We start from the raw sequence: 26,432 nt of genomic DNA on the forward strand, positions 1-26,432 counted from the left end.
CCAACTGAGTACACACACACCCTAAATGTCCTCAGATACTCTATTCAGTATAGAAAATGCCCCTCGTGGCCAAAGAATTCTATTAATAATTCCACAAGATCTTAACTTGTTGAAAAGTCAGTCCACGTAGAGCTTTTTCAGAATGGTCTTCAGCACTCACACTGGGACATTTCCGAAAATTTAAGCTTCAGCGACTAAGTTAAGGCTTCAAGTAAGGAGCACCGAAAGCTACGCACAGGAAAGCTGAGGCAGTAAAAACGACGATGACGAAGTTCATATTCCATTTGGGTCTTTTTATTAGAAGGTGAGCAATACAGCAAGTAGGGAAACCCCATGGTGAATGGAACCGTCACATAAATGCCTTTCTGGAATCCCAACCCTCTACGAGCCCCAAAAATGTGCTTTGTGGCTTCAGCAACTTATAAACGGTAAGGGGGAAAATACTGAAAAGGCCACTATTTAATGGTGAAAGGATGGAGCTGTTAGCGGTCCTAACCAGCCTAGGACCAAAAAGAAAATTAAAATCTGCACAGAGCAAGCAAGCCTCTGCCTGCTGAGAGTAAGGCATCCAGGCGCCAACCTGTGAGAGTTCTCAGCGAGCTGAGACGTGCGCGAACGGCGGGGTAGGAGCTGCAGACACACCCGTGGACGGGCGTACACGCCGCCACGCTCCCCAGAGCGGGGGCTGCTACTGGAGGACGTCTTGAGTGGTGTTAGCTTCATTTTCCTAAGGGTTTGTGCTATGTTGAGCCAGATTCCACTCCTCCTTTGGAGTGTGGGGCGGCCGGGCCCTGGACCGCCGCTTCTGTTGGTGCCGTCACAGGGCTGTGCAGACACACGCCCTGTACCCCGAGGTGCGTGACCGAAGAGCAAGTGTGGCTTCTGATATGTGCTGCCGCTTCACGAAGCAAAGTGTGCTTCCTCCCAGGTGGGCCTGTCCTGCTGGGCTGGGCTTCCCCATGGGAGTGACACCGCTCATCCTGCTGCCGGCACAGCACCAGCTCACCCACTGAGTCTTTCGCTGAGCCCACCCAGCACCCAGGGCAGTGCCCTCACTCAGAATCAAAACGCTCTTAAGTTCTTCACAAGTTCTTCAATGGATTCTTTCTTCCTGGCTCCCAGCTTTTGCTGAAGATTGGAAGGGGCGAGAAAGGAGAAGTATAACCAAGGAAAAACCCCATACTGAATACATAGGAGACCCTTCCCATATTCCCAAACACCCCCTGGAGGCTCAGGGCCTCGATGTTCACTTCTAGTCTCCGCCACCCCGAGGATGTAATTTAATCACCTGAAATCTTGGCTGAGAGTAAGTAACTGGACTCAAGGGTTATTCTGACGGTCCTCCCATGAGCCCAGGTCAGGATTCCGTGAATCAGACCCTCCCCTACCGCCCTCTGACACCCTAACAGGGCACCTCTGGGACATGAGCAACGTTTTTCACTTCGAGCAGCTCTTCAAAGACTTAAGAGCTTCCAGGATCTGGCCAGACCCCACGGCAATAACATAGCATTTCCCTGTAAGACTTGCCACCACACTAGCCCTGAAAAGTGGGGTCCTGGGGTGCTGCCCACTCAGGCACTGGCGGGGCAGTGGGCTCTGCTTTAGGGGCATGCCGCTGGCTTTCCTGTTCGTGGAGAGGTGATGCACTTGCCACCCAGGGTCACCAGGACAGCACCACAGGTAAACGCTCTCACCCACGTAGATGGGTCGGGGGCACCTGGAATCCCTCTGTGGCTGGCTCCTTGCCCGGAACTATGATGCCAGGAAAGGTCGATTTTTATTCCCGGGGGGAGGAAGGGTAGTTAGGGCGGTGATTCTCATGGAGGAAAACGTACGGGGTGGTCCAGAGCTCCACAGCAAGGACACGGAACACTCTCACCCCCGCCCCACCCCTGGCAGCCAGCCACGTCGCCACCACGTTGAAGAGGACGCCAGGAAGCACTGCGATGGGCCCTGCGCCAACAGCGCCCCCCTCCACCCCCCTGCCGGCCTAAGTGATTTTCCCGGGTAGGTGGCTTTAACGACACAGTCACTAGAGCCTTGATCTAACACATCCCATGAGCCTTTCACGCGCAGTTTCCACTGAGAAAACGCACGCTGCTCCCGTCCACCTCGGGGCGCCCGAGGGCTCTCAGGTACGAGAGCGGCCATGCGGCTGCCGGGCTGGGCCGTAGGCTCTGCCCCACCAGGGCCCAAGGTATGCCAGCCTTCAGAAGGCACCCTGGTGCACAAGGCATTATACATTCTGGGGCTGTCACCTGATCATCCTGCAGTCGCTTGTGCAAAATTGAAACAGTGTGTGGTACTTGCATGTTTCATTCTATACAAAAATCGTCCCTCCCTCCCCTACCCCTATGCTTTAAACATTTATATAAATTTTTATTTAAACAGTAAGTTAGAAATCTTATTTACATTAATTTCTTTGTTCTCCCAAAAGCACACCCCACCCCTTATAGGATATAAATGTTCACCGAAACTGGTTTGCGTTACTGTTTTCAGGAGAGAGCAGGGAGAAGAATGAGCCTCCAGCTAAACTGTCCCGACATCTACAAAGAAGCGGGACACGGCTCAGAAGCCAGTTTGCCCGGCTCTCGCAGGGCCCTCACTCAGACCCAGAACAAGGCAGGGTTCAGGTCGTCTCTCTTCTTCTCCACCTCTGAGGTGGGATTTATTTTTGTTTTCCCAGTCGCGGACCACCTGGAGCCCCGGGGCGTCACAAAGCCCACGAGGCCGCCAGGGTTTGGGGCTCCTCCGGTACTGGCGTCACCGGCCAGTGAGGGAGGCCTGCAGGCACCGCAGGCCCTGGTTAAGGGTCACAGTCCCTGGCCACCGGCAGGTATCACAGTGCATCTTCTTCACTGCAGCCTCCGCCGATCATGAAGCGGAACTCCTGGAGGTTCGAGACACCGTGGAAGTGAACGAAAGCGCCAGCCACCACGAAGATGTGGAAGAGCTGATGGGAGTGAAACTGGAGCGGGGCAGGGTGTGGGGGAGAGAGACACATCGTTAACCGTTGGCAGAAGGTCCTGAAGATCATTTACGCTGAGCAGGGGGCGGGAGTGGACGCCACAGCTCAGATTCCAGGCGTCCACAGACCTCGGAGCACCCAGAAGGCATATCACATTCTGCTGAGTTGAAGGCCAGCTGTCCCCACAGAAATCAAGCTGCGGCCCTAAGCTCGAGACATGAACACATACATGCCTGACACTGGGGACCTGGCGGACTCGGGGCAGGTGCTGCCAACAGGCCACAAAGCCCTGAGGACCCCGTGATGCCGAGCGGCAGGCGATGGTCAGACACAGGGGTGCTTCCCTCACTGCTGTCATGGACTAGAACATCATTTAAATGCTGCTCTCCTGGGAAACAAAGGGACTTTCAGGGTGGGGTAGAGAGTCAAAATACCTGGTGCCTAGAGTTTCCTTCAGCTCTAAGACGCAGAATTACATGAAGATACAACATCAAAAGACTAGTAAAGGGGGACTTCCCTGCTGGCGCAGTGGTTAAGAATCCACCTGCCAGTGCAGGGGACACGGGTTTGAGTCCTAGTCCGGGAAGATCCCACATGCTGCGGAGCAACTAAGCCCACGCGCCACAACTACTGAAGCCCGCGCGCCTGGAGCCTGTGCTCCGCAACAAGGTAAGTCACCGCAATGAGAAGCCCGCGCAGCACAATGCAGAGCAGCCTCCCCACTAGCTGCAACTAGACAGAGCCCGCACACGGCAGCCAAAAATAAATAAATTAATTAAATAAATCTATTTTTTAAAAAAGACAAGAAAGGGACCTCCCTGGTGGTGCAGTGGTTAAGAATCTACCCGCCAATGCAGGGGACACGGGTTCGAGCCCTGGTCCGGGAAGATCCCACATGCCGCGGAGCAACTAAGCCCATGCGCCACAACTACTGAAGCCTGCGTGCCTAGAGCCCGTGCTCCGCGACAAGAGAAGCCACTGCAATGAGAAGCCTGTGCACCGCAACGAAGAGTAGCCCCCGCTCGCCGCAACTAGAGAAAGCCTGCGTGCAGCAACAAAGACCCAACGCAGCCAAAAATAAATAAATTAAATAAATAAATTTATTTATTTATTTGAAAAAGGAGTGGGAAAGCAGGGCCTTTTACTTCCTTCTCAAGTCAGAAGCTGGTCTACAAGCCTGCGATGGCTCTGACTGAACCTGCTCTGTTGAGTGCTAGTTCACATCAAAGGGGATTACTGCTCAGTGCACCAGGTACCACTTCAAAACTTACACTATTCTCTCATCGTAGTCTCAACATGAAAAATGGCAAAACGCATTATCAAGGGAAGGACATTGATTTTAGAAGTGTAAACTAGAGGGATCCATAAGTCACTTCCCAAGAGATACTTCCTAGGAAACCAAAGGGGATTCATTTTCCAAAAAGGCGGGGAGGGGTGTGAAAATTTCTCCATATCAGTGTCAAAACCATGATGAGGCAATCTCAGAAAGATAAATTTGATTATCTGAAGTTCCAAAGATGCCCTAAATCAGCATTTTCTTTTACATGAATAGCTGATCTTGGAAGAGACAGCGGAGCAGCTCAGTGTGTGACCATCCGTAGCTGGACGAGCAGCAGGGTCCTGGACGGCCAGCCTCCGCGTCCCACAGCGCCGCACTGCTGACACGCCACAGGCCACCTTCAGCTACAGAGTGTCTGTCCGTTGGTCCCGTGTATTTCCTGCCCCTCTCTCCTCCTTTCTTACCATCAACCACATCCAGTTATCCTACCTCCCCTTCCAGCCAAACACGTGGATCAGTCCCTCATTACAAATCACTGAATTTTGGTATCAAAAAGGACCCTGGTAAAAACCTGGTCTGTCACCCTCATCTCATACACGAGGAAAGCAGACGAAGAAGGACTAGAAGACCTGCCACACAGGGTAGGGCACAGGAGCACAGACGGAAATTCCACTCCCGCCACCTAATAGGCAGGGGTGCTGGATAAGGAGTTACCTAACCTCCCAAAGCCGAAGCCGCATTTCCCAAGCTGTCAAGTGAAGGCACGGGTAACAGCTGTAACACTTTATGGGGCCAGTGTATCTAACGAGGCCGTCCCTGTAAAGTGCTCCCTCAGCTCCGCGCCAGGCACCACCACATGTCAGTTACCAATAAACACTAGTCAGTACTGTACTTACTGTCCAGAGAGACACAAACCATGAGGGAGACTGAGGGCTAGGATACACATATCTGGATTCTGAGTCTGAAACTTCCTCAATTATTCCACTTCCCCGTGTGCCAATAACCCACTAACAGACAGACACGGACCACCCCTGACCATACTCACCCAGATGTCACACTTGCCGGGAAAGAAGCGCTCGGGGATGCGGGCAGCGTACAGGGCTGCTCCCGTGATATACAGGCTGGCCATCAGCATCAACCAGCCAATCTGCCCTATGGTGGCGGCCTTCAGGAAGCCCTCCGAGATGACATAATGCAAGGTGGGAATGACGCCACTCAGGCCAAGGCCCAAGAACACTCCTGGGAATCGTAAGAACACAGTGAAAATGAGGAAGAAGAACTTTGGCACGGTACCAGTGATTCTGTAAACTGAATATTTCACAGCAGGATGCAACAACATCAGCTTTTTGGTCAAAAGGAAAAAGAAGATTCTTCAAACTCTGTGATCCTGACATGCAAGACAGCACATCTAAGTTCTAAAAAGGAGATCTATTTACAAATGCAAAGAGCCTCCTGCTGAGAGAGGCTTAGCTTAACAAGTCAGCAGTCTTCAAGGGGTTTTGAATTACCTTGCTCAGTGTTTTAGAAACAGACAGCTCTAGGGGTTTGCTCAAAGCACCCCTAGATTAGAGTACAGAGCAGTTTTACATATTTCATCTTCCCTTTGAGGCACCAGACATTCCTGGGGTAAGAGCGGGGTGGAAAGGACGGAGGTGGGGATGAGGAAGGGAGAGGGCCCCAGAGCACCAGTCAGACACAGTCTACCAGCAAGGCTCCACGACAGCTGACTGCCCTCAAAACCCTCTACAGCAATGTTTTTCAAACTTCTGGGTATGACCTAGGTTATGAGACAAACTGAGTCTGGATGAGCTTTTTTTTTTTAATGAACTAGACTAAAATAAAAAATATCAAAAAAAAATCAGACTGTGTCAAGTGGATGGAGGGTTAAGTGCCATTTTGTCCAAGTTTCATAATTTATATATATATATAAAAAATAAGACACGTTTAGGGTTGTAACAGAAAATGTCACGATCAAAAAAAGTTTAAAGGTAACGCAGATCTAAAACCACTGTGAAGGGTGTGGGTCAACAAAGCACCACAGGGACGTCCCCCAGCAGCCAGGAGCTGCTCCCACGTTCTGACACACAGGTAAGAATGACCTTTGTCAAACAAACCACCATCTGGTAATAAGCTTTCTCAAAAACAAGGTGTCTATTACTTGCTTTGGATGTTACAAGCAAGCGCCCACCGATGGGCACCAATGCCAAGTGCACACTTGTAGATGACACAGGCGTCCCCGAGGGCGGAGCAGGGGCAGTGCTGTCTGTTTCCTAGCCCACCCCACTCCCCGAAAACATCGTGCTCCTGTCTCTTCACTGCGCTTCTCCTCCATGTGCTAAGCGGAGGCTGCCCGTGGTCGTGCCCATCATGCCCAAAGCCAAAGGCTCAGGAACATGGTCCCTGTGATGTGCACAGACTGCAGGCCGTGCAGCTCCACTCAGCCAGAGTGTCCCCATCTCTCGTGCTCCAGGCTGAGCACTGCTGGGGAAACCGAGTTCTCTGCGAGTTCATGATCAGCCTCTCTATTCAAAACGTTGTTTTCTTTTCCAATACCTGTTCCCCCCAAGATTGAGGCATATCACAGGAAAGGGGGGGACTGAAACCCAGGAGGACCTGGTGGGGCCCTCCCAGGCACAAAAGCCCTTCTGTGTCCCCCATTTCTTATTTGCAGGATAAAAGTTTCAGCCTCCTAGACCTTTCCTGAGTTCCAAAGGGCAGATTCCAACAGTTACTAATTAGAGGAGTGAGGGAATGCAGGAGCAAAGGCGGAGCAGTCAAGAACAGCACTGCAGGAAAGGGGCACCGGCCGGTTCCTCCTCAAGGGACCCAACCTGATGCATGTCTCAGAGCTCTTCTATAGGAACTGGGGCCCACCCGGTGGAGGATGGTGGCTTCAGGCTGAGCACAAGCACGGGGACCCCAGACTGGCTGGAACCAGAAGGCCAACGATTGAGGTTTCTGGAACACCACCCCGTTAACCCCCCATCAATCAATCAGAGGAAGGTCACACACCATGCAGACCTCCCCCAAATTTTGCCTATAAAAACTGTTCCCCCCAAACCATCAGGGAGGTCAAGTTTTCTGAGCACTAGTTGCCCCGGACTCCTCGTCTGGCGCCTTACAATATAAACGCCGCACTGTCCTCCACCACAAGCTGGTGTCAGCAGACTGGCACGGCAAGCAGACCCAGGTCTGGTTCAGTAACACTGGAGCCAACCCTGACCACTGCTCATGTGCTCAAAGAAATCCTCAAAAGGGAAGAGGACAGAGTTACAACAGTGCTCATTAACATGAAGTTAATTCTAACTTCTAACCTTCTAGGTAACTGCAGATAAACGGTGGCTTGGACTTTGATACAAAATGGTTTAAAACAAAAAGGTTGAAAGGAAAAGTATTCCTTCTAATACTTCCTGTTCATTCTCAGAAGGTACTGGGTTTGACACTGGGTGGGCAGAAAATTGAAGACACAGCCCTGGCTCCGAGGGGTCAGTCACCAGTCCAGGCCCTCACACAGGAAGTACTCACACGGCAAGGGGCTTTTGGCTTTCCACTGATCTCCAACTAAACAGGCATTATCCTAAATACAAAAAGGCTCTTTATCTCTACATCAGAAAAGATTTGTGGTGCCTCTTTAGAACATAATCAGTTGGGAGTGAAGACTTTTTTTTTTACACATTTTAAAATGAAAATACATAGGAAAAAAATGTTTTTAATAAAATGAAAATATATAACAAAACAAAAAATGACAACAACAAAAAGAACTAATCCCTATAAAAAGTTCCCCTTGAGCTGAGAAAGAGGAATCATTATTTTACAAAGGTTACGGAGCCACAGCCGTAAGGACAGTGTGCGGGCCTAAACTCATGTACACTGAATTGTTCCAAATACGTCAACTGCAATAGCTCAGCACCCCCTCCACTCTGACACCCCTACTACATTACGAGGCCCTCGAGAACAGGAACCGTGATTTCTCCATCTCTGCATCACAAGTACCTCACGTAATGCTTGGGCAACGGTGACCCTTTAACGAAGCCTGGCAAATAGACGCGGGTCCAGTGTGGGCCCTCTGCGAGCTCTTACCTGCTCTCACCCCCCGGTACTGCGGAGTAGCGAACATGTCCCACTGGGAGACGACAATGGCTGCGATGCCCAGCCCACAGATGACAATCAAGTAGATGAAGCACGGTTGTGGGTTACAGTAGAAAGAATAATAAAGCCAAGGGACAAAGCTTCCCATAATCAGAAGAGCAATACCAGAGTAATCCAGTCTAGGACAGAAAAAAAAAATGCATTTAATGTTAAAAATTACTGCCTGCTACAGGTTCCGATCAAAGTTCCCAGCGGATGGTATCAAGGGTTCTGCCACCTCCGCTGGAAGTTCTCCCCTAGCCCATGGACTCTACATCACTCATCAAATATGGACTTTGCAGATACTTACTTAGAGAAGACACGGGAGACCCCTTCTGAGTGGCAGTAGACTGTGTGGAACAGCCACGAAAAAGAAAGGCAGAGAATGGCCCCCAAGAAGAATAATCCAAAGACCACCTTCTCTTGCAGGGGGGCCACAAAGGAGATGTTTGGACGAAACATATAAAAGATCCCCAGGCACAGGAAGAACACACAACCTAGGAAAGAGCACGGGAAGAGAGAAAGGATTAGCCTTTTGAAGATATACTCAAGTGTTATATACTGATTATGTTTTCAGTCCTGACATCCAAATCGAAAGTTCCATGAGAACTTTCCAAATTTTTCCAAATAACTGAACCTTATCCAAAATGTTGGTCTACTCCAAATACTGTTGGTATCATATGCTCCTCAGTTTCACAAACTCAGTATACAGAATAACTTACTACTAATCCAAAAAAGAAAATAGACAATGCCTGCTACTTCTTAAGAAACTAGAAGAGAGTGGCATGGACTTATATACACTACCAAATGTAAAATAGATAGCTAGTGGGAAGCAGCCGCATAGCACAGGGAGATCAGCTCGGTGCTCTGTGACCACCTAGAGGGGTGGGATAGGGAGGGTGGGAGGGAGACACAAGAGGGAAGAGATATGGGGATATATGTATACATACAGCTGATTCACTGTGTTATAAAAGCAGAAACTAACACACCATTGTAAAGCAATTATACACCAATAAACATGTTTTAAAAAAAAGATTAAAAAAGTAGAAAAACCCACTTCTACCTCTAGATCCCATGTGAAATTTCATTTATAAAGTTTTTGGCGTATATGTTGTAGCCCAGCTTTCAAAGACCCATTCTGCATTTTCCTTTGCAGTGAATGCTGATACCTCCAAACTCTGCTAGGAAATACAGCTTTTCTCCACCAATAGCTGTCAAGGAAGCTTATGCTTCTCTGGTCCTCACCCGTTGGCCCAACAGACTGGGGAGGTTAAGGACAGTGAAATGCCCATTTGGGCCATTTCATAACCAGTTTTTAAACTGTTCTTCACAGTGAGATACCATGTTCTTATTGCCTAGGGAAAGGCCACTTAACACAGGACAGGCACAGAAATTAAGAAGTTAAACATTTACTAAGTGATTCTGTTTGATCCATTTAATAAAGCATTTACCCTTGAGCAGAAGTCAGCAACAAACTTGATTGTCTATTCTACTCTCACTGCACTAGCAGTCTGGAACTTGCAGTCACAGTGGAAATCAAATGCAGGATAAGAAATGTACATCAAATTGGGTAAGGCCAGACTATTCAGTATATTCACAAGGTTATGCAATCATCACCACTATTTAATTCTAGAACATTTTCATTACCCCAAAAAGAAGTCCTATACCTGTTCAGCCATCTCCCATTCCCCACTAGACAACCCTAGGCAACAGCTAATTTATTTTCTGTTTCTATGGATTTCCCCATTCTGGGTATTTCACGTATATGGATCATACCATACTTGGCCTTTGCGTCCGGCTCCTTCCACTTCGCATGTTTTCAAGGCCCACCCATGTTGTAGCACATTATCAGCAGTTCACCCCTTCTATGGCCATTATATGGATATACACATTTTATTCACCCGTCAGCTGATACATGGGTTGTTTCCACTTTCAGCATTATTATGAATAATGCTAAGAACATTCATGTACACATTTTTGTGTGAACATGTTTTCAATTCTCTTGGATATATACCTAGAATTAAAATTGCCGGTAACTCTGTTTAACTTTCTGAGGAACTGCCAAACTATCTTCTGTGGGCTGCACCATTTTACCTTCCACCAGCAATGCACGTGAGTTCTAACCTTTCCACATCCTGGCAAAGACTTGTTATTTTCCATTTTCTTGATAACAGCCATTCTAGTGATTGTGAAGTGGTAGCTCACTGCACCTCCTCAAATGACTCAGGATGTTGAGCATCTTTTTGTGTGTTCACTGGCCACTTGTATGTCTATTCCGATGCTTTCCCCATTTTTAAAACCGAGTTGTCTTTTTATTGTTTAGTTGTAAGAATTCTTCACTAGACCCTTACCAGATATATGATTTGCAAATATTCTCTCCCATTCTGTGGGTTACCTTTTTACTTTCTCGATAATGTCCTTTGACATACAAAAGTTTTTATTTTTTATTTTTTTAATTTTTTGGTCACGCTGCACAGCATGTGGGATCTTAGTTCCCCGGCCAGGGATCGAACCCATGCCCCTTGCATTGGAACTGTGGAGTCTTAACCACTGTACTGCCAGGGAGGTCCCAAAAGTTTTAATTTTTTTTAAACATTCTATTTATTTATTTGGCTGCGTCAGGTCTTAGTTACAGCGTGCGGGCTTCCCTCTAGTTGTGGCGTGTGGGCTCAGTAGTTGCGGTATGCCGGCTTAGTTGCCCCACGGCATGTGGGATTTTAGTTCCCTGTGTCCCCTGCATTGGAAGGCGGATTCTTAACCACTGGACCACCAGGGAAGTCCCAAGTTTTTAATTTTGATCAAGTCCAATTTATTTTTTCTTTGGTTGCTTATGCTTTAGGTGTCAATTCTAAGAAACTGTCACTTAATCCAAGGTCATAAAGATTTACATCTATGTTCTCTCCTAATGGGTTCATAGTTTCAGCTCTTATGTTTAGGTCTTTGATTCATCTTAATTTTTCTATATGGTGTGAGTTAGGAGTCCAAATGCATTCTTTTGCATACTAGTTACTCAGTTTTCCCCAACACCATTTGTTGAAAAGACTGTTCTCTCCCCCACTGCATTCTTTCTTTAATGTGCAATCATGATGGAAAGAAATATCACAGATCACATTCTGCTTCAAGACAAACTGAAACTGAATTGTGAATATTCTAAGTAATGACTTTCAAAAATCAGCTTACTTCTATTAAATAACTACCTTCCTCTCCATGCTCATTAAAATATTATAACCCATTCTGTACAGTGCCCTTTCCTTTGCCTGGTTTAAGGACATGTCTGAAAATCTAGCAGAGAGAAATACAGCCTAGCTATAATAAAATCATCGTGTCAACGAGGACTGCCACAGAGACAACCACTGAGAAACTTCATCATACAAATCCAGAAAACAAAAACGGCAAATCCAAAATACATTTTTTAAGTTCCGTCCTTACCCTCAATTACACTGGTGGGGGGAGAAAGAGAATGATCACACTGTATCACTGCTGTTACATACCTAAGAGATGTGTCCAGATGTTGCCTGTCTCAGTGTGTATTCTGAAAATGCTCTTAAAACAGGCCCGGAAAGAAGGCATAGGGGGCCGGTGTCCATGCAAGAGGAAGTCATTATCCTTGAGCCAGTCGGGTAGCACGTCATGAGGGATTACTCGCCACCGACCTTCCCAGACCTGGAAGCATATCAGCAAATACGGCTAAGTTTAATGTCAACTGAGCAATACTGGCAGCTCTCTCTTACCACACTGGCTTATAATGAGAAAAAAATACCTTATCTTTAGAAAGACAAATAACACTCAAAGGCATAATGTCCTGTATTCTGAGGTTTTAAAACCTTGATTGAGGAAAAACATTTTTTTAAAGGCAGGGGACGGGGCGGGGGCAGGGACAGGACTTTTCTTAGGAAAAGGGAAGAGCAAATGAAATGAAGTCATAGAAAATACTCAAAAAGAGTGTTTTCAAGCTCTGTTTCAATCTGGCTAAAGGCAGAGTGCGGGGGCTGAAGTCCCACCCATACAGACACCCCGCCCCTCCTTCATCCTCCACCACAGACTTCACCTCTGAAAAATCCCTGTCGGGTTAAATAAGACCATTTTTATACTTAATATCCCTGTTGGGGAAAAAAGAGCATAGACTCACACTTCTGTACCTTCTGCTACAGTCTCTCCCTCTCCCTTACTCTCTCTCTTCCCATCACAGCAAACACGGCAAGTGCAGAAGAGCACAGGCGTCAGAGAATCTTGGATTTCTGCCATTAACTAGCTGAATGAGCTTTAATTAATTATGAAATCCTCAAGCCTCGGTGTCCGCATTTATAAAACGAGGACACAAGGGCTTCGATCGCTTGGCGAGGAAGTTGTGAGGATCACCGGAAACGACCCAAAGCACTTCATAAATGAGGCGGCAAGCCCCAGCATCCACCCCAAAGGTGATGCGTAGTCCTGCCTGTCCCCGCAGGCTGCCATCCGAGAGCTCAGGACCAATGCTGCGGAGCCGGCAAAGGGGCTCAGCCCTCCTGCCCTCCGGGTCCCCTCTTTCCTCGCTGTCAGGCCCCCGTCAGACTCTAAAGGAAAGGGATCAGGAGTGTGGAAGCCCCTCCTAAAAAGGGTGTGTCTTCACTCTGCTCCTCATCATGTCTCTCAGCCCAGTGAGCTCACACCGCAAAATCACTTAAGCCTAAAAACTAACCTGCTTCTGCTGAGCCAAAAAGATGCAAGGAAGGATGCAGGAACGCGTCTACTGTGGCTTCCACTCTGACAGCGACGCCCCTGTGGCCAGCAGCACGGCTGAACCCCACACCTGCCAGCCACCACGCCCACCCTGTCCCCCCACTAGAGTCTGCTGTCCCCTACTCCCCCTGATCCTTCCTTAGGGGCGTTTGCAGAGAACGGATCCTCTGGGCAACTCCAAAGGGAGTGGACACAAACAGCTGAAGCACAGCAGTGACACGCTTCACACTCAGACTTCCTCTCCCTTCTCTCCCTACCCTCCCCGCTGGCCCTTTCACCTTCCAACTCAAATCCTGGGGCCTGGGCTAATCTGGCCATTCCCTGCTTGTTCCTAACATACAACAAAATAAAATAATTTGTTACAAGATGCTGCTACTCTGTTTTATTTTGGGAGAATTTTATTTTCTAAGATAGAAATCAATCCTCACCTCCCTCAAGGCAGTTCACAACATGGAAACAGCTCTGCTGTGATCATATGAAAAGTGCTACTGTGTCTTCCACCATACAGCCAAAATAGTCAAAAAGAATGCCGAGTTTCTTACATGCTTACGTTGTCAGAGTGAATTTCTCCATTGTTTCTAAACAAACATTCTGGTGTCTAAAGACTGGGCCAAGGAGCTGTGCTTTCATAATTATACTGTAATAGTGTCATTTTCAGACACTGCACCCACGTGGCTCAACTTGCAGTGCAGCCAAATGCCAACCCAAACAGGTATTCTCTTTCCCCTCCTGGGGAAGAATAAGGTCACAGCTTAGTCAAAGACACATTTATTTATAAGCTTGACAAGGACAATGCCCAAATCAAACATCTTAGCAATGGTCCACTAGGTTTGTATTAGACCATATAATGCACAAAACTTAATTTACAAAAGTGACCCACAGAGCACCTCCTATCCCACATGGGCCTGACGATGCTCGTAAACAGCAACTACTGAAGGCTGGGAAAGAGGTACCAAGATCAAACTTGGATACTCTGTAAGCCTAACTGCTTTTGTTCCCTATCCCTATAAGAAAAGCTTTTCCAAAAGGGAAAGTACCTGGACCAGGAAGGTGACAGGACACTTCATTTTAAACTGTCTGTCTACTTGCTTCCAATCCAAGAAAGAACCCTGTGTCACTAGGTTTATCAAGGACAGTCAGGTGCTGGGCCACAATGTGTGGGGCGACCCAGGAAGCCTCTCCCTCTGATCACAGACACAACTGCTAGCGGATGATAAGGGACTGGTAATAATCACTACTTTTCCTTCAGTAAATTATAGTCTGTAGCAAAAAAGTGCCCATTTATTCACCCATTAGCTCTTAAACTGGAAAGTTTTATCTGCTTTATTCTCTACTCTTGGTTCAGAAGGGAGAACAAAAAGACAGTCAAGTTAGCTACAGGACCCCACGGATCCATTAATATAAACATCCCTAATGGCCGGACACTGAATATTGAACTTTGAGATTTAACACCAAACTTGCTTTTTGAAAAACAAAATATATCTTTTGTATCCCTTTGTGCCAATTCTCCAGAGACACTGATTACTAGAATGGGTCTATTGTTTTGCTTGGCTTTTTCTCCACCAGTTTTCAAACACTGATTCAAATTTCCTAGGATCTAAAAGTAGATCCATAAATGTTTAGACCCTCCCCCCACTCCTCCCCCACCTCGTCCCCCCACCCCCCAATCCCTCTGTCTTGGAAGAGATGTCTATATCCAGGTTATAACATTCTCTTCTCAGCTCTGGTCCAAAGTATAGGACTCTAAGTCAACTGGTCCCAATTATTTCTAGAATCATTGTGAATGTAGGAAAACCTAAATTTAGTTCTCAGGACCTACGACTACATGCATAAAAAGTCTTGGTTTCATAAAACTCATGAAAAAGCTAAGTGTCAGAAAAATTTTTCTCTAAATGATCAAGAGTCCTTCAAAAATGTTTAATAAATGAATTTACACACACACACACACACACACACACACACACACACACACTGAATTTTGTTGACCTGAGGTCATACCTGCCAGGGCTCCTATGGATCCAATGGACCAAGCGGCTATACCCATACCAGGGTCCCTGACCATTTTCTCTAAACAAGCAACCCCAATTCCAGTTACCATTTTAGGTGGGAAAAAATCCGCACATGGATCCTAATGAATCAGAAAACATACCAGGCTACACTGAAGATACTAGATGTGTGTGAAAACTGGGCAATTCCTATCTGAAGAGGAGTCTGATTAGCCACACAATCCCTAAGAAGAGCAGCACATTTGCTATCACAGTAGGACAGATTCAAGGGACTTGGAGATGGCACTTCAGCATCTCCAGGCATCAAACACCCCCAATTTTTTCATTCTGTCTTCTCTAAATGGTCAACAGGACATCTATTCTGTGAACCTATTTTCAGGAAAGCCTTGTTTCCCAGCTGGATAAACCTTTATCACAGCTGTGCCGGCAAACAAAGAACTTGTGCCTTGAACAGGGTTAAAGTCTTGACACTGCTCCTGTCCCCCACACCGCCACACGCCTCTCTCCTTAAAGTTTCCTGTTTGGGAAGGACTAAACATACAGCACAGAAATGACAAGAAAGGGCCACCTTACCTTGCACACAAACTCTTCCATTCTCTCCATGGCGTGGTGGGCTTGTAAGAGGGGGGACATGCCCATAAACCCCTCGTCCTCCTGAGACGCTCCATCATCGCACCGATGTTCCTCCAAGCTCTGCAAGGCAATCACAGAAACAGTCAGGGACAGAGACCAGGAGCCAAAGGAACCAAACAATACCTTTTCCTTGAAGAATTACAATGAAATTCTCTTAAGGTCAAAACAAGGCTCAGACAAGTAACAATATAGGAAGTAAGGTCTGTTTATTACAGAATTGTTATGAGTACTGAAAATGAACAAGAGGTGCCTGATTCTTCTCTGACAGACAACTGAACTATGGCAGCAGCATTCCTAGGCAAGGTGTAGCCTTGAATGCTCTGTTGTTTATTTTAAGAATTATACCCACAGACCACATAATACTATTACACACATAAGGTTGAGAGATTATTGAGGGGAAATCTCCAAGAATCCCACCTGGCACATGTAAAATAAATACAATGTGGTAAGTGCTCTAGGGGAAAAGAAAGGAGGAAAAAAACTACACTTACTAAATTCTTAAAATACACCAAGCACAAAGAAAAGGCCATCTAACTGAATCCTGACAACCACCTTACTAGAATAGCATTCTTATCAAAACATATAAAGAACATGAGGCAAAGAGGTTAAGTAAGTGGCTCAAGGTTAAAACTAACAAAGTGGAAAAGTAAAAAACACGAAACCCATCATCCTTCCACACAGGTGAGGAAATGATCACAGTGTCTGGGGAAATGCAGGAAGACGTGACAACCTGCAGTCTCCAGATCAAGGTGCCTGCTGGTTTAGACAAAATGAAGTTGTAAGAAGGGCAACGGACTAGAACTCAGGAGATGCCAGGAGTAAGCCTGGTTTAACCGCTAACGTCGACGGTTTTCTAGACAGGTCTCTCAACCTTTCTGAGCCTCAATTTTCTCATTTCCATTTCAAAGGAGAAGTTTAAATCTCTCCAGTCTTCTCCATCCTCTAAAATCTGGTGGTTCTGTCACTCAGTGAATAATGACAGCACAGGAAATTACTTCCTAAGCTAAGTGTCTGCCAGGTGAACAGCACTGCCCCCGTAACTGCATGAGGGAGTGAACTGACCCTCTTCTCCCTGCGATCAGAAAACTAACCGGGGAGGCTGAGCACACGGAGGTCATCTACCACAAAACTTGAATTTGAACATGTTTCAAAAGAAATCCTCAGATTTTACTTTCTTCGCTTTTCAAGATAACTAGAGGCTATCAAGCAGCATGTGAGACGTGCTATGCACCCAATCTCAAGTTTCTAAAAATTATGTTCTCCAAGAAAACTATCTTGAATCCGCTTCTCTACTCTTCTCACCAATAAAACACCCTCCCCTTCTCCACTTACCTAAACTCACCTTCCAGCCCCTCCAGCCAGCCCATCAGCAGCACATTCCTGTTTAAACCTCTTGACTACTCTCGCACAGTGTTTCTCTACCTTTCCTTCAAGAAGGTTCCATGTTTCCCTCCCACACCCCTCCACAACCCCCTCTACCTTCCTAGGAACATTTTTTAGATTGTCTCCCCCAATCCTGTGAAATTTCAATAACACAGGTATTAACACAGCCGTCTGGAGGGCTACAAACCATTGTAACATTTCAATGTGTTTCACTCCCTGCAAACAAGAAGCCATTTTCACCAGAAAATGCAGGCTCCACCTAACCCATAACATGCCTCCTCTTCTGAATTTCTTCAGCACTTCAAGTCCACACTGCTCATTTGACAACTAATGTACAGCTCTTGTTCACTGACTTACACTGTTTTATTTCATATTTGATAGAATGTTACTTTTTCACTGTAACGCTTCCTAAACTAGATTTTAAGTGTATGTGTGTCTTCTTCCATTGCTCCCAGAACAGCTCTGTGCCAATATTTTATATACTTACAAAGTTGCTAGATTAATTAATGCTTTAAAAGATTTAAGGATTGTGCCTTACTAAACAAAATAAAAGTGATAAAATTCCATTAAATCATCAATTATATGAAAACTGAAAATAGACAACAGCTTGAAATGATTAGCAGACTGATTTTTTAGGTATAAAATGTAAATTTATATAAAACATAAAATAGGTCCAATATTTATGCATGTTTAACATGTAGTTCATTCTTCACAAAGAGAAACAGAAACATGGATTCAATCTTGATTCTCAGACAAATAAATCATGCCAGCAGTTTCCAATAAAACTACAAATACGCACATAGAACACAGTTAAATGTTTCCTGTGTTATCAAAAGTAAAACCTGACTAAGTTGCAGACAGTCTGAGATACCAATGGGATCAAGTGCACTTGGATTCACGGAGGACCACTGATAGGGAAAGGCAAGGCAGCCTCACTGGCAGAAGCAAAGACACTTCACATAGGTAACCTTTACTACAGCCTGAGGTAAGGAAAATGAGGAGAGGGCGCCTCTCTGGGTGGGCACCCACCACTGTCCCTGTCTACAGGAAAGAGAGATGAAGGCATCAACTCCCCATCACAGGGAGGGAGGAGAACAACGGCCCTGCTATGGGGGAGGACAGCTTTGCTTCTCAGCAGTGCTTAACACATGTTTATTACAAGAAAACAGAAAACACTGAGAATGCAAGATGTATGGTCTCTGTTGAACACCAAACAGAGGAAAAAACTGTTTATTCACTTAAACAGGTTTTAGGAAAAGTTGGCTTGCTAATGGATAAAAGTGACTCTGAAGCCAGATAAACCTTGACTAATGATTAATTGTGTAATCTTTGACAAAATTATATACAATCTCAATAAGCATCAGTTTCCTCATCTGCAAAATGATTTTAACAACACTGCACTACACTGCACATCTGTTTAAGGAACAAAGATAATGAATAAAAGAAACTATCCCAGGGCCTAGGACTTGGGCAGTAAGTAAGTGATGGTCTTTCTCATGATGATGGGCTACGTACTGAGAACACTGAAGTAGGTGCCACAGCCTAGTGGGGAAGGCACCCATGTAAGTAAAACAAACAAACAAACAAACAAAAAACCCATAGCAATGAGCTAGTCTATAGTATGGACAAGGTCTGATGCAAACAGAAAAGAGAAAAGTTAACTCTGGCACTGCTAGAAAGTTTTCCAGAAAGGTAACATCGGAAGCAAAACCTGGAAAATGCTTAAGAGTTCACCAGTCAGACATGACAGGGAAAGGTAACAGCCCGAATCCAAAAACACAGAGGGAAGAAAAAGCTCCATACAGAGAGTGCAGAGTTTAGCACAGCTGTGGCAACAAAGTCAATGTGATGTGAGGCCAAAGGAGGTGAGTAAGGAAACAATCCAAATGCCTGTGGATGAGGGAAGAGACCCAGCCTGGCTAACAACAGAATACGAGTCAGCCATAAAAAGGAATGAAGAGTGGGTACAGAAGATGTGGTGCATGAATACAATGGAATACTACTCAGCCATTAAAAAGAATGAAATAATGCCATCTGCAGAAACATGGATGGACCTAGAGATTGTCACACTGAGTGAAATAAGTCAGACAAAGAGAAATATCGTATGCTCACATGCAGAATCTAAAAAAAAAATGATACAAATGAACTTATTTACAGAAACAGACTCACAGACTTAGAGAACAAACTTATGGTTACAGTGTGGGGGGGACAGTTAGGGAGTTTGGGATTGACATGTACACAAGGCTATATTTAAAATAGATAACCAACAGGGACCTACTGCATAGCACAGGGAACTGTGCTCAATATTCTGTAACAACCTAACTGGGAAAAGAGTTTGAAAAAGAATAGATACATGTGTATGTATAACTGAATCATTTCATTGTACACCTGAAACTAACATATTGTTAATCAACGATACTCCAACATAAAATAAAAAGTTTAAAAAAAAAAAAAGGAATGAAGTTCTGGCGCAGGCCACCACAGGGATAAACTTTGAGAACATCATGCTCCATGAAATGCACCCCACACAACAATTCCACTTACATGAAATACCTAGAATAACCAAATTCACAGAGACGGAAAGTAAACTAGAGGTTCCCAAACACTGGGCTGGGGGAGGAGGGAATGAAGGTTACTCCGTAAGCCTTTCTGGGGTGATGAAAAACTCTGGAAGTAACAGTAATGGTTGCACAACACTGTGAATACAATCAGTGTCACTGAACTGTATATTTTAAAGGGGTTAGAATGGCAAATTTTACATTATAAATTTTGCCACAATAAAAAATTTTTAAAGAAGGTAAAGATGCACAATGTAGCTTTATTCATAATAGTGAAAAAACAGAAATAACCCAATTGTCTAACAATAAGAAACTGGATAAACAAGTGTGATATATTTATATAACAGAATACTCTTCCGTAATAAAGAACTGACACAAAACAATATGGGTGAGTAGCAGAAACATGCCAAGTGAAAGAAGCCATTATTAAGACAGTGTGTATCACATGATTCCACTTGTATCAAGGTCAGCAACAAGCAAAACAATCTACTATGATAGGAGTCACAATACTAGCGACCACTGGGAATGGGGGTGAGGGAGGGGTTACTGGCTGGAAGGGCATAAAGGGAAGTTTCTGAATGACGGAAATAATCTGAATCTTGATCTGCATGGTCGTCACACATATGTAGTGTCACTGTGCTATATATCTAAGATTTGGGCATTTTAAACACATTTTACTGTGTTTAAATTACCCCATAATACAATGTCTGTGTAAATCATCCCTTAATAAAATGCTTAAAAAAAAAAAAAAAAAGGAGGGGGAGGAATGGAGGTGGAGTTAGGTAGGAAGCAGCTCCTTAAAAGCTTCGGATGCTCCTGGGCTTCGGGCTTTCTCCTGCAGGCGAGGCTGAGCATTTCACGGACATGAGAGCAGAGCAAGCTGGGCACTAGACTTGCACTTGGAAACTATCACGTTGGCAACAGAGAGAAGGTACGGGTGAGGAAGGGAAACAGGAAAGGGGAGACATAAATTAAGAGAATACAAGTCTAAAGCAGTTTGATCTCAGCTAGGGGGGATTTTACCCCCACCCCCTCCCAGGGGACATCTGGCAATAACTGGATTCACTTTTACATGTCCCAAGTGGTGGGAACGCTGCCGGCATCCAGTAGGTAGGGGCCAGGATACTGTGAAACATCCTACAATGGCAAAATGTCACCAGGGAGTGAGAAACTCTGATCTAAAGAAATAATGAGAGGGTCTATACACCTCAAATTATGTATGTCACAGTTCAATACTGTGTTCACATCAGAAAAAAAAAAAAACTTATCAGATCCTTCACTGTGAAAGATGCTAATAAGTGAGCCACTTACTAATAAGTGGTTACTAGTGCTGGGGCTAAATGGTAAGCATTCGTGCAAAAAACTCAAGAAGTATTCACTGAGCAGCTACCACTTTAGAGATGAGAAACCTGAGGTTAAATGATATGTTCAAGGTAACACACCTGGAGTCAGAAATTCAACTCAGGTCCACAGAGTTCCTGCTCTATTCATTCCCCTCACACAGTTTTCTAGTTATGAAACGGCCTGTTTCTGTGGGTAATAGACGTTGGGCCGAAAGGCCACGACACACACAGACAGCCCTCGTTCCGCGTGGTAGCTCAGGATGTAAAAACTGTGCAAGCCAAAATCACGTACGGCAATCTTAATGACCAGTGGGGACTATTCCATGACCTTAACAAAATGCTGTCAAAACATTAAAAATCTCTGTCAGTTTTACATGTACAAAGAAATAGACTAGTAAAAACCAGTATTTATTTAGCATGCTATGTTTTAGAACAGAAACACTGAGAATTAAGTGTTTATTGGTTAAAAAAAGTTACCAAAAGTGATGTGAGCAGTGTGTGCCTTCTTGTTTAACTTACAACACACAGTGAACATATTCTCTGTGCCTTGGCAAACTGTCGTACTTTCTAAGTTTGGATCAGGGTTTCAACGTTTTATTCTTTGCACTTTCAAAGTCATGAAACATCCTTAGGCATTCCTTTCATCTGAACTTTCTGCCTGCCACTGGCCATCCACAGCCTCTGTCACACGATACTCCTTTATGGCGACAAGCCTGCGCTCACTAAGATCCTCTGGCTGCAGATCTAGAAGCTCTTTAAGTGGCGGCAGGCAGTGCCAACATTCCCACAGTCAGCTATTGCGTCTCTAACTCCTATTTATGTTTGACTTGATTTTCACGTTCGCCATTATCACTTTCATTTCTTTGCTTCACTTTTATCTTTGTCAGCCTATTCCCTCTTTTGATTATCCATTTTTATAAAGGGTCACATCACTGGGAAGCAACACACTTTGCTGTCTCATGGATTAAGTGAGTAACAGATGTAGACTGACCAGTCACTGACAGACTTTCAAAGAAGTCATCAATACAATGGACATCTACTATTTGCACCATCATCTGTGGACTGGAGAGACAGCAGAGAGTAGGTACTTTAAGAATTACTCACAGTAAATATACCACAGTAACTAAAATTTGAACCATACTGTGGAGGGACTGATATTATTTAACGAACGCATGGTAGCCGAAACTCATGCATGCTGGAAACTTGCAAAGCATTAGGGCTGCCTGTATGCATTTCTCTTCTCATCTTTTACAACTGTCCTTCTATCCAAAATGGTGCTTCTAAAAAGCTAACCTCAATTCAAAGAATGTGATCCTATATGTAAGGCAAGAATTTCACTGTACATTACACCACTAAGATATGTAGCTTCATCCAGGTTTTTTTTTGGGGGGGGATCAGTTTTTTATTAATAAATACCACCAACGGTAATATTTCCACCTCCCATGGTCCAATGTATGTGTTATGAAGCAGAATGTGGTCAGTGGTCAAATACACACCCCAGTAAAGATAAATACTTCCACCCATCCCAACATGTCAGCAAGATTTCTGATTTTTTATAAAAGCACATTTCCTTCAGAAGAGCAAAGTATTAATAAGTCTGCTGATCTACCAAACAGTATCCCCACTTCCCACCCTCCTGTAACAGAATACTCACCCACATGTCTTCAAAACACAAATGTCTAAAACACTAGACCATAAAGAGTTATTTGTTCTGTTCAAGCACTGTGGAGTTGCTAATTAGGGCTCTACAGAGTGGTGGTGGTCAATACAGTTCCCCTGGTTAAACAGAGGGTAGCATGCAGGAATTAAGTGGCAGACTCAAGCAGTGGCTAGAACACAGGACAAAAATGTCTTCTCCGGGGCACACGGGCAAGTTTATAGCTCTGCCACATAATGCAGGTTTGGAAAGTCTGTGCTGAGCACTATATATATAAAAATCTCTGTCTTCCAATATTAACTCTAAAGAACTACCTTGTCATGGGAGGAAAATACTTTTAATTTCCCTTCTAGTAGCCACTAAACCACAGCACCCAAAGATCTGTTTCAACACTAAACTGCATCTATACTAAGATGGTCACATACAAGGGTTCAACGTTTGCTCTGTTCTGCTCCTGTTGTCATATCTCTAACTGTTATCAAAACAAATTTTGAAGAGAAACAGGACACTGTAAATGATAAACAATTAAAACCAAAGCTGCCTAAAATAAAGGCATAAGCCTTAATTCTCTAAGGCTATGAATAAATCACTATATTTAAACTTAAAGAGAGGTCAATGCTCTGAAGCGAGTACAAAGACACTTTCAAATCTTTTCCTCCTGCTATCTTCAGTGAAGTCCATCTGTGAGAAGAGTTAAAGTGGGTTATATCTCAAAATACAACAATTTCCAACTCTGATGATCCATACAAACTGCAACCTAATGTTAATTCTCTGGAGTGTATTTTACCTTTGGCAAGAGAGAACCAGAGTGATAAAGATGAAAGTCCTTAAAGATCAGTCTAATATGAAAATAATTCATCAGTCTATTGGGCATTTATCTGCTTTAGCCCAACTCAGCTCAACAGAGTAATTCAGTTTAATAAATATTTATTAAGAGGATTTTTTAAAAGATGAGTAAAATATAGTCTCTGTCTTCCATGGGCATACAATCTAATAAGGGGCTGAATTAGCTACATAAATGACTAAGAAATAAGGTACAGCCAGTTTAAAGACAGGGAGCATGGAGCTCGGGAAAGGCTGCATGAGGAGTAGAATTTTGGAAAGACGAAATAAAAGAACTGTCAAGAGGGAAAAGCAGAAGTACCATTTTGAAGAGACGAGACTAGTTCAGTTCAGCTGAAACTTAGGGTGCATTTAGCGGAGTAGCAAGACATAAATTATGTATTTAAATACTAGTTGAAGTCAGTAGACAAAGTGCCACAGAGATCTACAATCATAACACCATCCACAATTAGAAGATAAAGATCAAGGAAATGGTAAGGTACCCAGGGCCAGGGCAGCAAATTTTGATTAAAATGTATATGCCCCTACAGAGGTCAATGAGAACTGAGGCTTCTGCATTCACATAGTTATGAGGACTAAGATCTAAGGCCCCTATACAACATGACTTCATTTGTTCAGGAAACCCTTGCCCAGGAAGATTAAGGACACAAACCAGTAGGTAGCTTTGCTGTTAGCTTTAGGAGCTTCTCAGAAATCCACTTAACATTAGACTCTGCTCAACCAGCTCCTTAGTATAATAAACTGCTGAACTGGGCAAACCTACTCACTTATCAAGTAAGAACCTGCTCACTAGACTTGCTCCAACTGCCCTCATCTACCACAAACTCCACGCGATGTTAATATGATCTTCGTACTGAAAGACCTGCTTTAAACCACTAGAAGTCAGACCCCAAACCCTACACATAGCCACCCATGGCCTCTCCTTTCTAAAGCAAGACCCTTTAGAGTGATGCTCACTCTCACTGCAGTAAATAAGAAACTTCGCTTAGTCTGATCAACAGGTTATTTTTGTCTGTTTGCTTTTTTTATTAACCATTTTTTAAACTGAAGTACAGTTAATTTACCATGTTGTGTTAGTTTCAGGTGTACAGCAAAGTGATTCAGTTATAACATCAACAGGTTATTTTGATGGTCTTTTTGGAAAGTTGACAGGTTGAATCCAGCCTTAAATTTAGAAATCTGCAATGTGTAGTAAGGGCATTAGCAAGCTGATATAGCTAACATGCAAACACAGGGGTTAGTAGAAATTAAGGTGTCTTCAAAAAATGATAGCTGAAAGAGTAAGCACCGATGACTGCACCTCTGCTGTCGTCCAACAGAGGTACAACAGCCAGTCTCTCTGAACGCTCACTTTGGCCAGCCTAGAGACATACAGACTCAGCCTGTGAAGACTAGTTATCGCTATCAAAGATGGATGGAAAAGATCTTTAAAATCATCCAAGTTTTTTTTTTTAATTTTCACAAAGCAACTGTCTCTAATCTTAACTGAATTTCCTAAGTAGACCTCCTCAAGAAAAGAAAATGAAGTGATTGGCAGATGGGAGTCTAATTACAAGTTAGCTTTCTTATGATAAATTAATACACAGTGGTATTCTTATGAGTTTGGTTAAAGCAAATCAGTTCAAGAAAATAATTCCTAGGTTGAATGAATGAAAAGTTGGCTCCAGTCCCCATTTATGAAGAAGAATTTGGAGCAGAGGAAAAGTAGGACAACCATAAGGGCTGCTCTCTTTATTCAACTTAATCCCTTAAAAACTCAGAGATACAAAATAAAGTCATAAAACTAAAGATCAAGGGTAACCTGGTTTGAAATGCCTCTTTTGTGTTTTTATCTATAGATGGTTACAAAACACAAACTATAAAGTTCAGCAAATACAGTTAAAAGAGCTGATGCTTTAGAGCCAGAGGCCTAGAAGTAATGGTCTATCCACTTCAACCAATACACAACACTACACATTTCAGAAAGAACTCTGGAGGGTAGAAGAACACTGGACTGGGAGGCTAAAGATCTGGATTTTAGGCCCTGATCGTCTAGGCTCACTTGCTAACAAACTGACTCCCTTGTACCTTTCACTCTAGCTATACCAGACATTTTGCAGGTTCACACATCAATATACACCAATGTATACTCAAAACACGTTAGCTATTATCATTATTACTATTCCCTAAAAGCATCATGCTATTTCTTACTTCTGAGTCTTCACATCTGCTATTCCCTTGGCCTGGAATGCCTTTTAGTCCTTCAATAACCGAGTCAGGCCTCATCCAATTCTGCTTATTACATTTCCCTTCCTTTTAGATAACCCCAGTCATAGAAAAAACAATCCTAAAATTCATATGGAATGACAAAGGACTCTGAATAGTCAGAACAGTCCTGAGAAAGAACAGCAAAGCTGGAGGCACCACACTTCCTGACTTAGAGACATATTACAAAGCTATAGTAATCAAAGCAGTATGGTACTGGCATAAAGACAGCCACACAGACCAATGCAACAGAAGAGAGGGCACAGAAATAAACCCACACATATACAGATCTTCAGCAAGAGTGGCAAGACTACGCAATGGGGAAAGGACAGTCTCTTCAACAAATGGTGCTGGAAAAATGGATCTCCACATGCAAAAGAATGAAACTGGACCCTTAGCTTACACCACACACAAAAATGAATTCAAAATGACTTAACTAAAAATAAGTTAAATGTGGGAATTCCCTGGCAGTCCAGTGGTTAGGACTCCATGCTTTCACTGCCAAGGGCCCTGGTTTGATCTGGTCAGGGACCTAAGATCCCACAAGCCACGCAGCACAGCCAAAAAAAAAAGTTAAATGTGAGACCTGAAACTATAAATATCCTCGAAGAAAATGTAGAGGAAAAGCTTCATGACACAGTCAATTTTAAAACATTTTCATCACCCCAAAA

At 44.3% G+C, this 26,432-nt stretch overlaps 1 protein-coding gene across 1 annotated transcript in view; it reads right to left on the bottom strand.

Annotated features, from left to right (window-relative positions):
* Positions 1–2,344: 2,344 nt before the first annotated feature.
* Positions 2,345–26,432, bottom strand: part of ADIPOR2 (adiponectin receptor 2) — a 49,251-nt gene continuing 25,163 nt past the window's right edge. Inside the window, exons 3-8 of the mRNA XM_060112470.1 lie at positions 15,674–15,793; positions 11,867–12,038; positions 8,686–8,872; positions 8,328–8,515; positions 5,293–5,486; positions 2,345–2,968 (exon numbers count right to left, since the gene is read on the bottom strand). Of these exons, the coding sequence (XP_059968453.1) occupies positions 2,840–2,968; positions 5,293–5,486; positions 8,328–8,515; positions 8,686–8,872; positions 11,867–12,038; positions 15,674–15,793 (990 nt within the window). The 3' untranslated portion in view covers positions 2,345–2,839. The remainder of the gene's footprint in view (positions 2,969–5,292; positions 5,487–8,327; positions 8,516–8,685; positions 8,873–11,866; positions 12,039–15,673; positions 15,794–26,432) is intronic.

Source organism: Mesoplodon densirostris, chromosome 11, assembly GCF_025265405.1.
Source record: "Mesoplodon densirostris isolate mMesDen1 chromosome 11, mMesDen1 primary haplotype, whole genome shotgun sequence".
In the NCBI taxonomy this organism is placed as follows: Eukaryota; Metazoa; Chordata; class Mammalia; order Artiodactyla; family Ziphiidae; genus Mesoplodon; species Mesoplodon densirostris.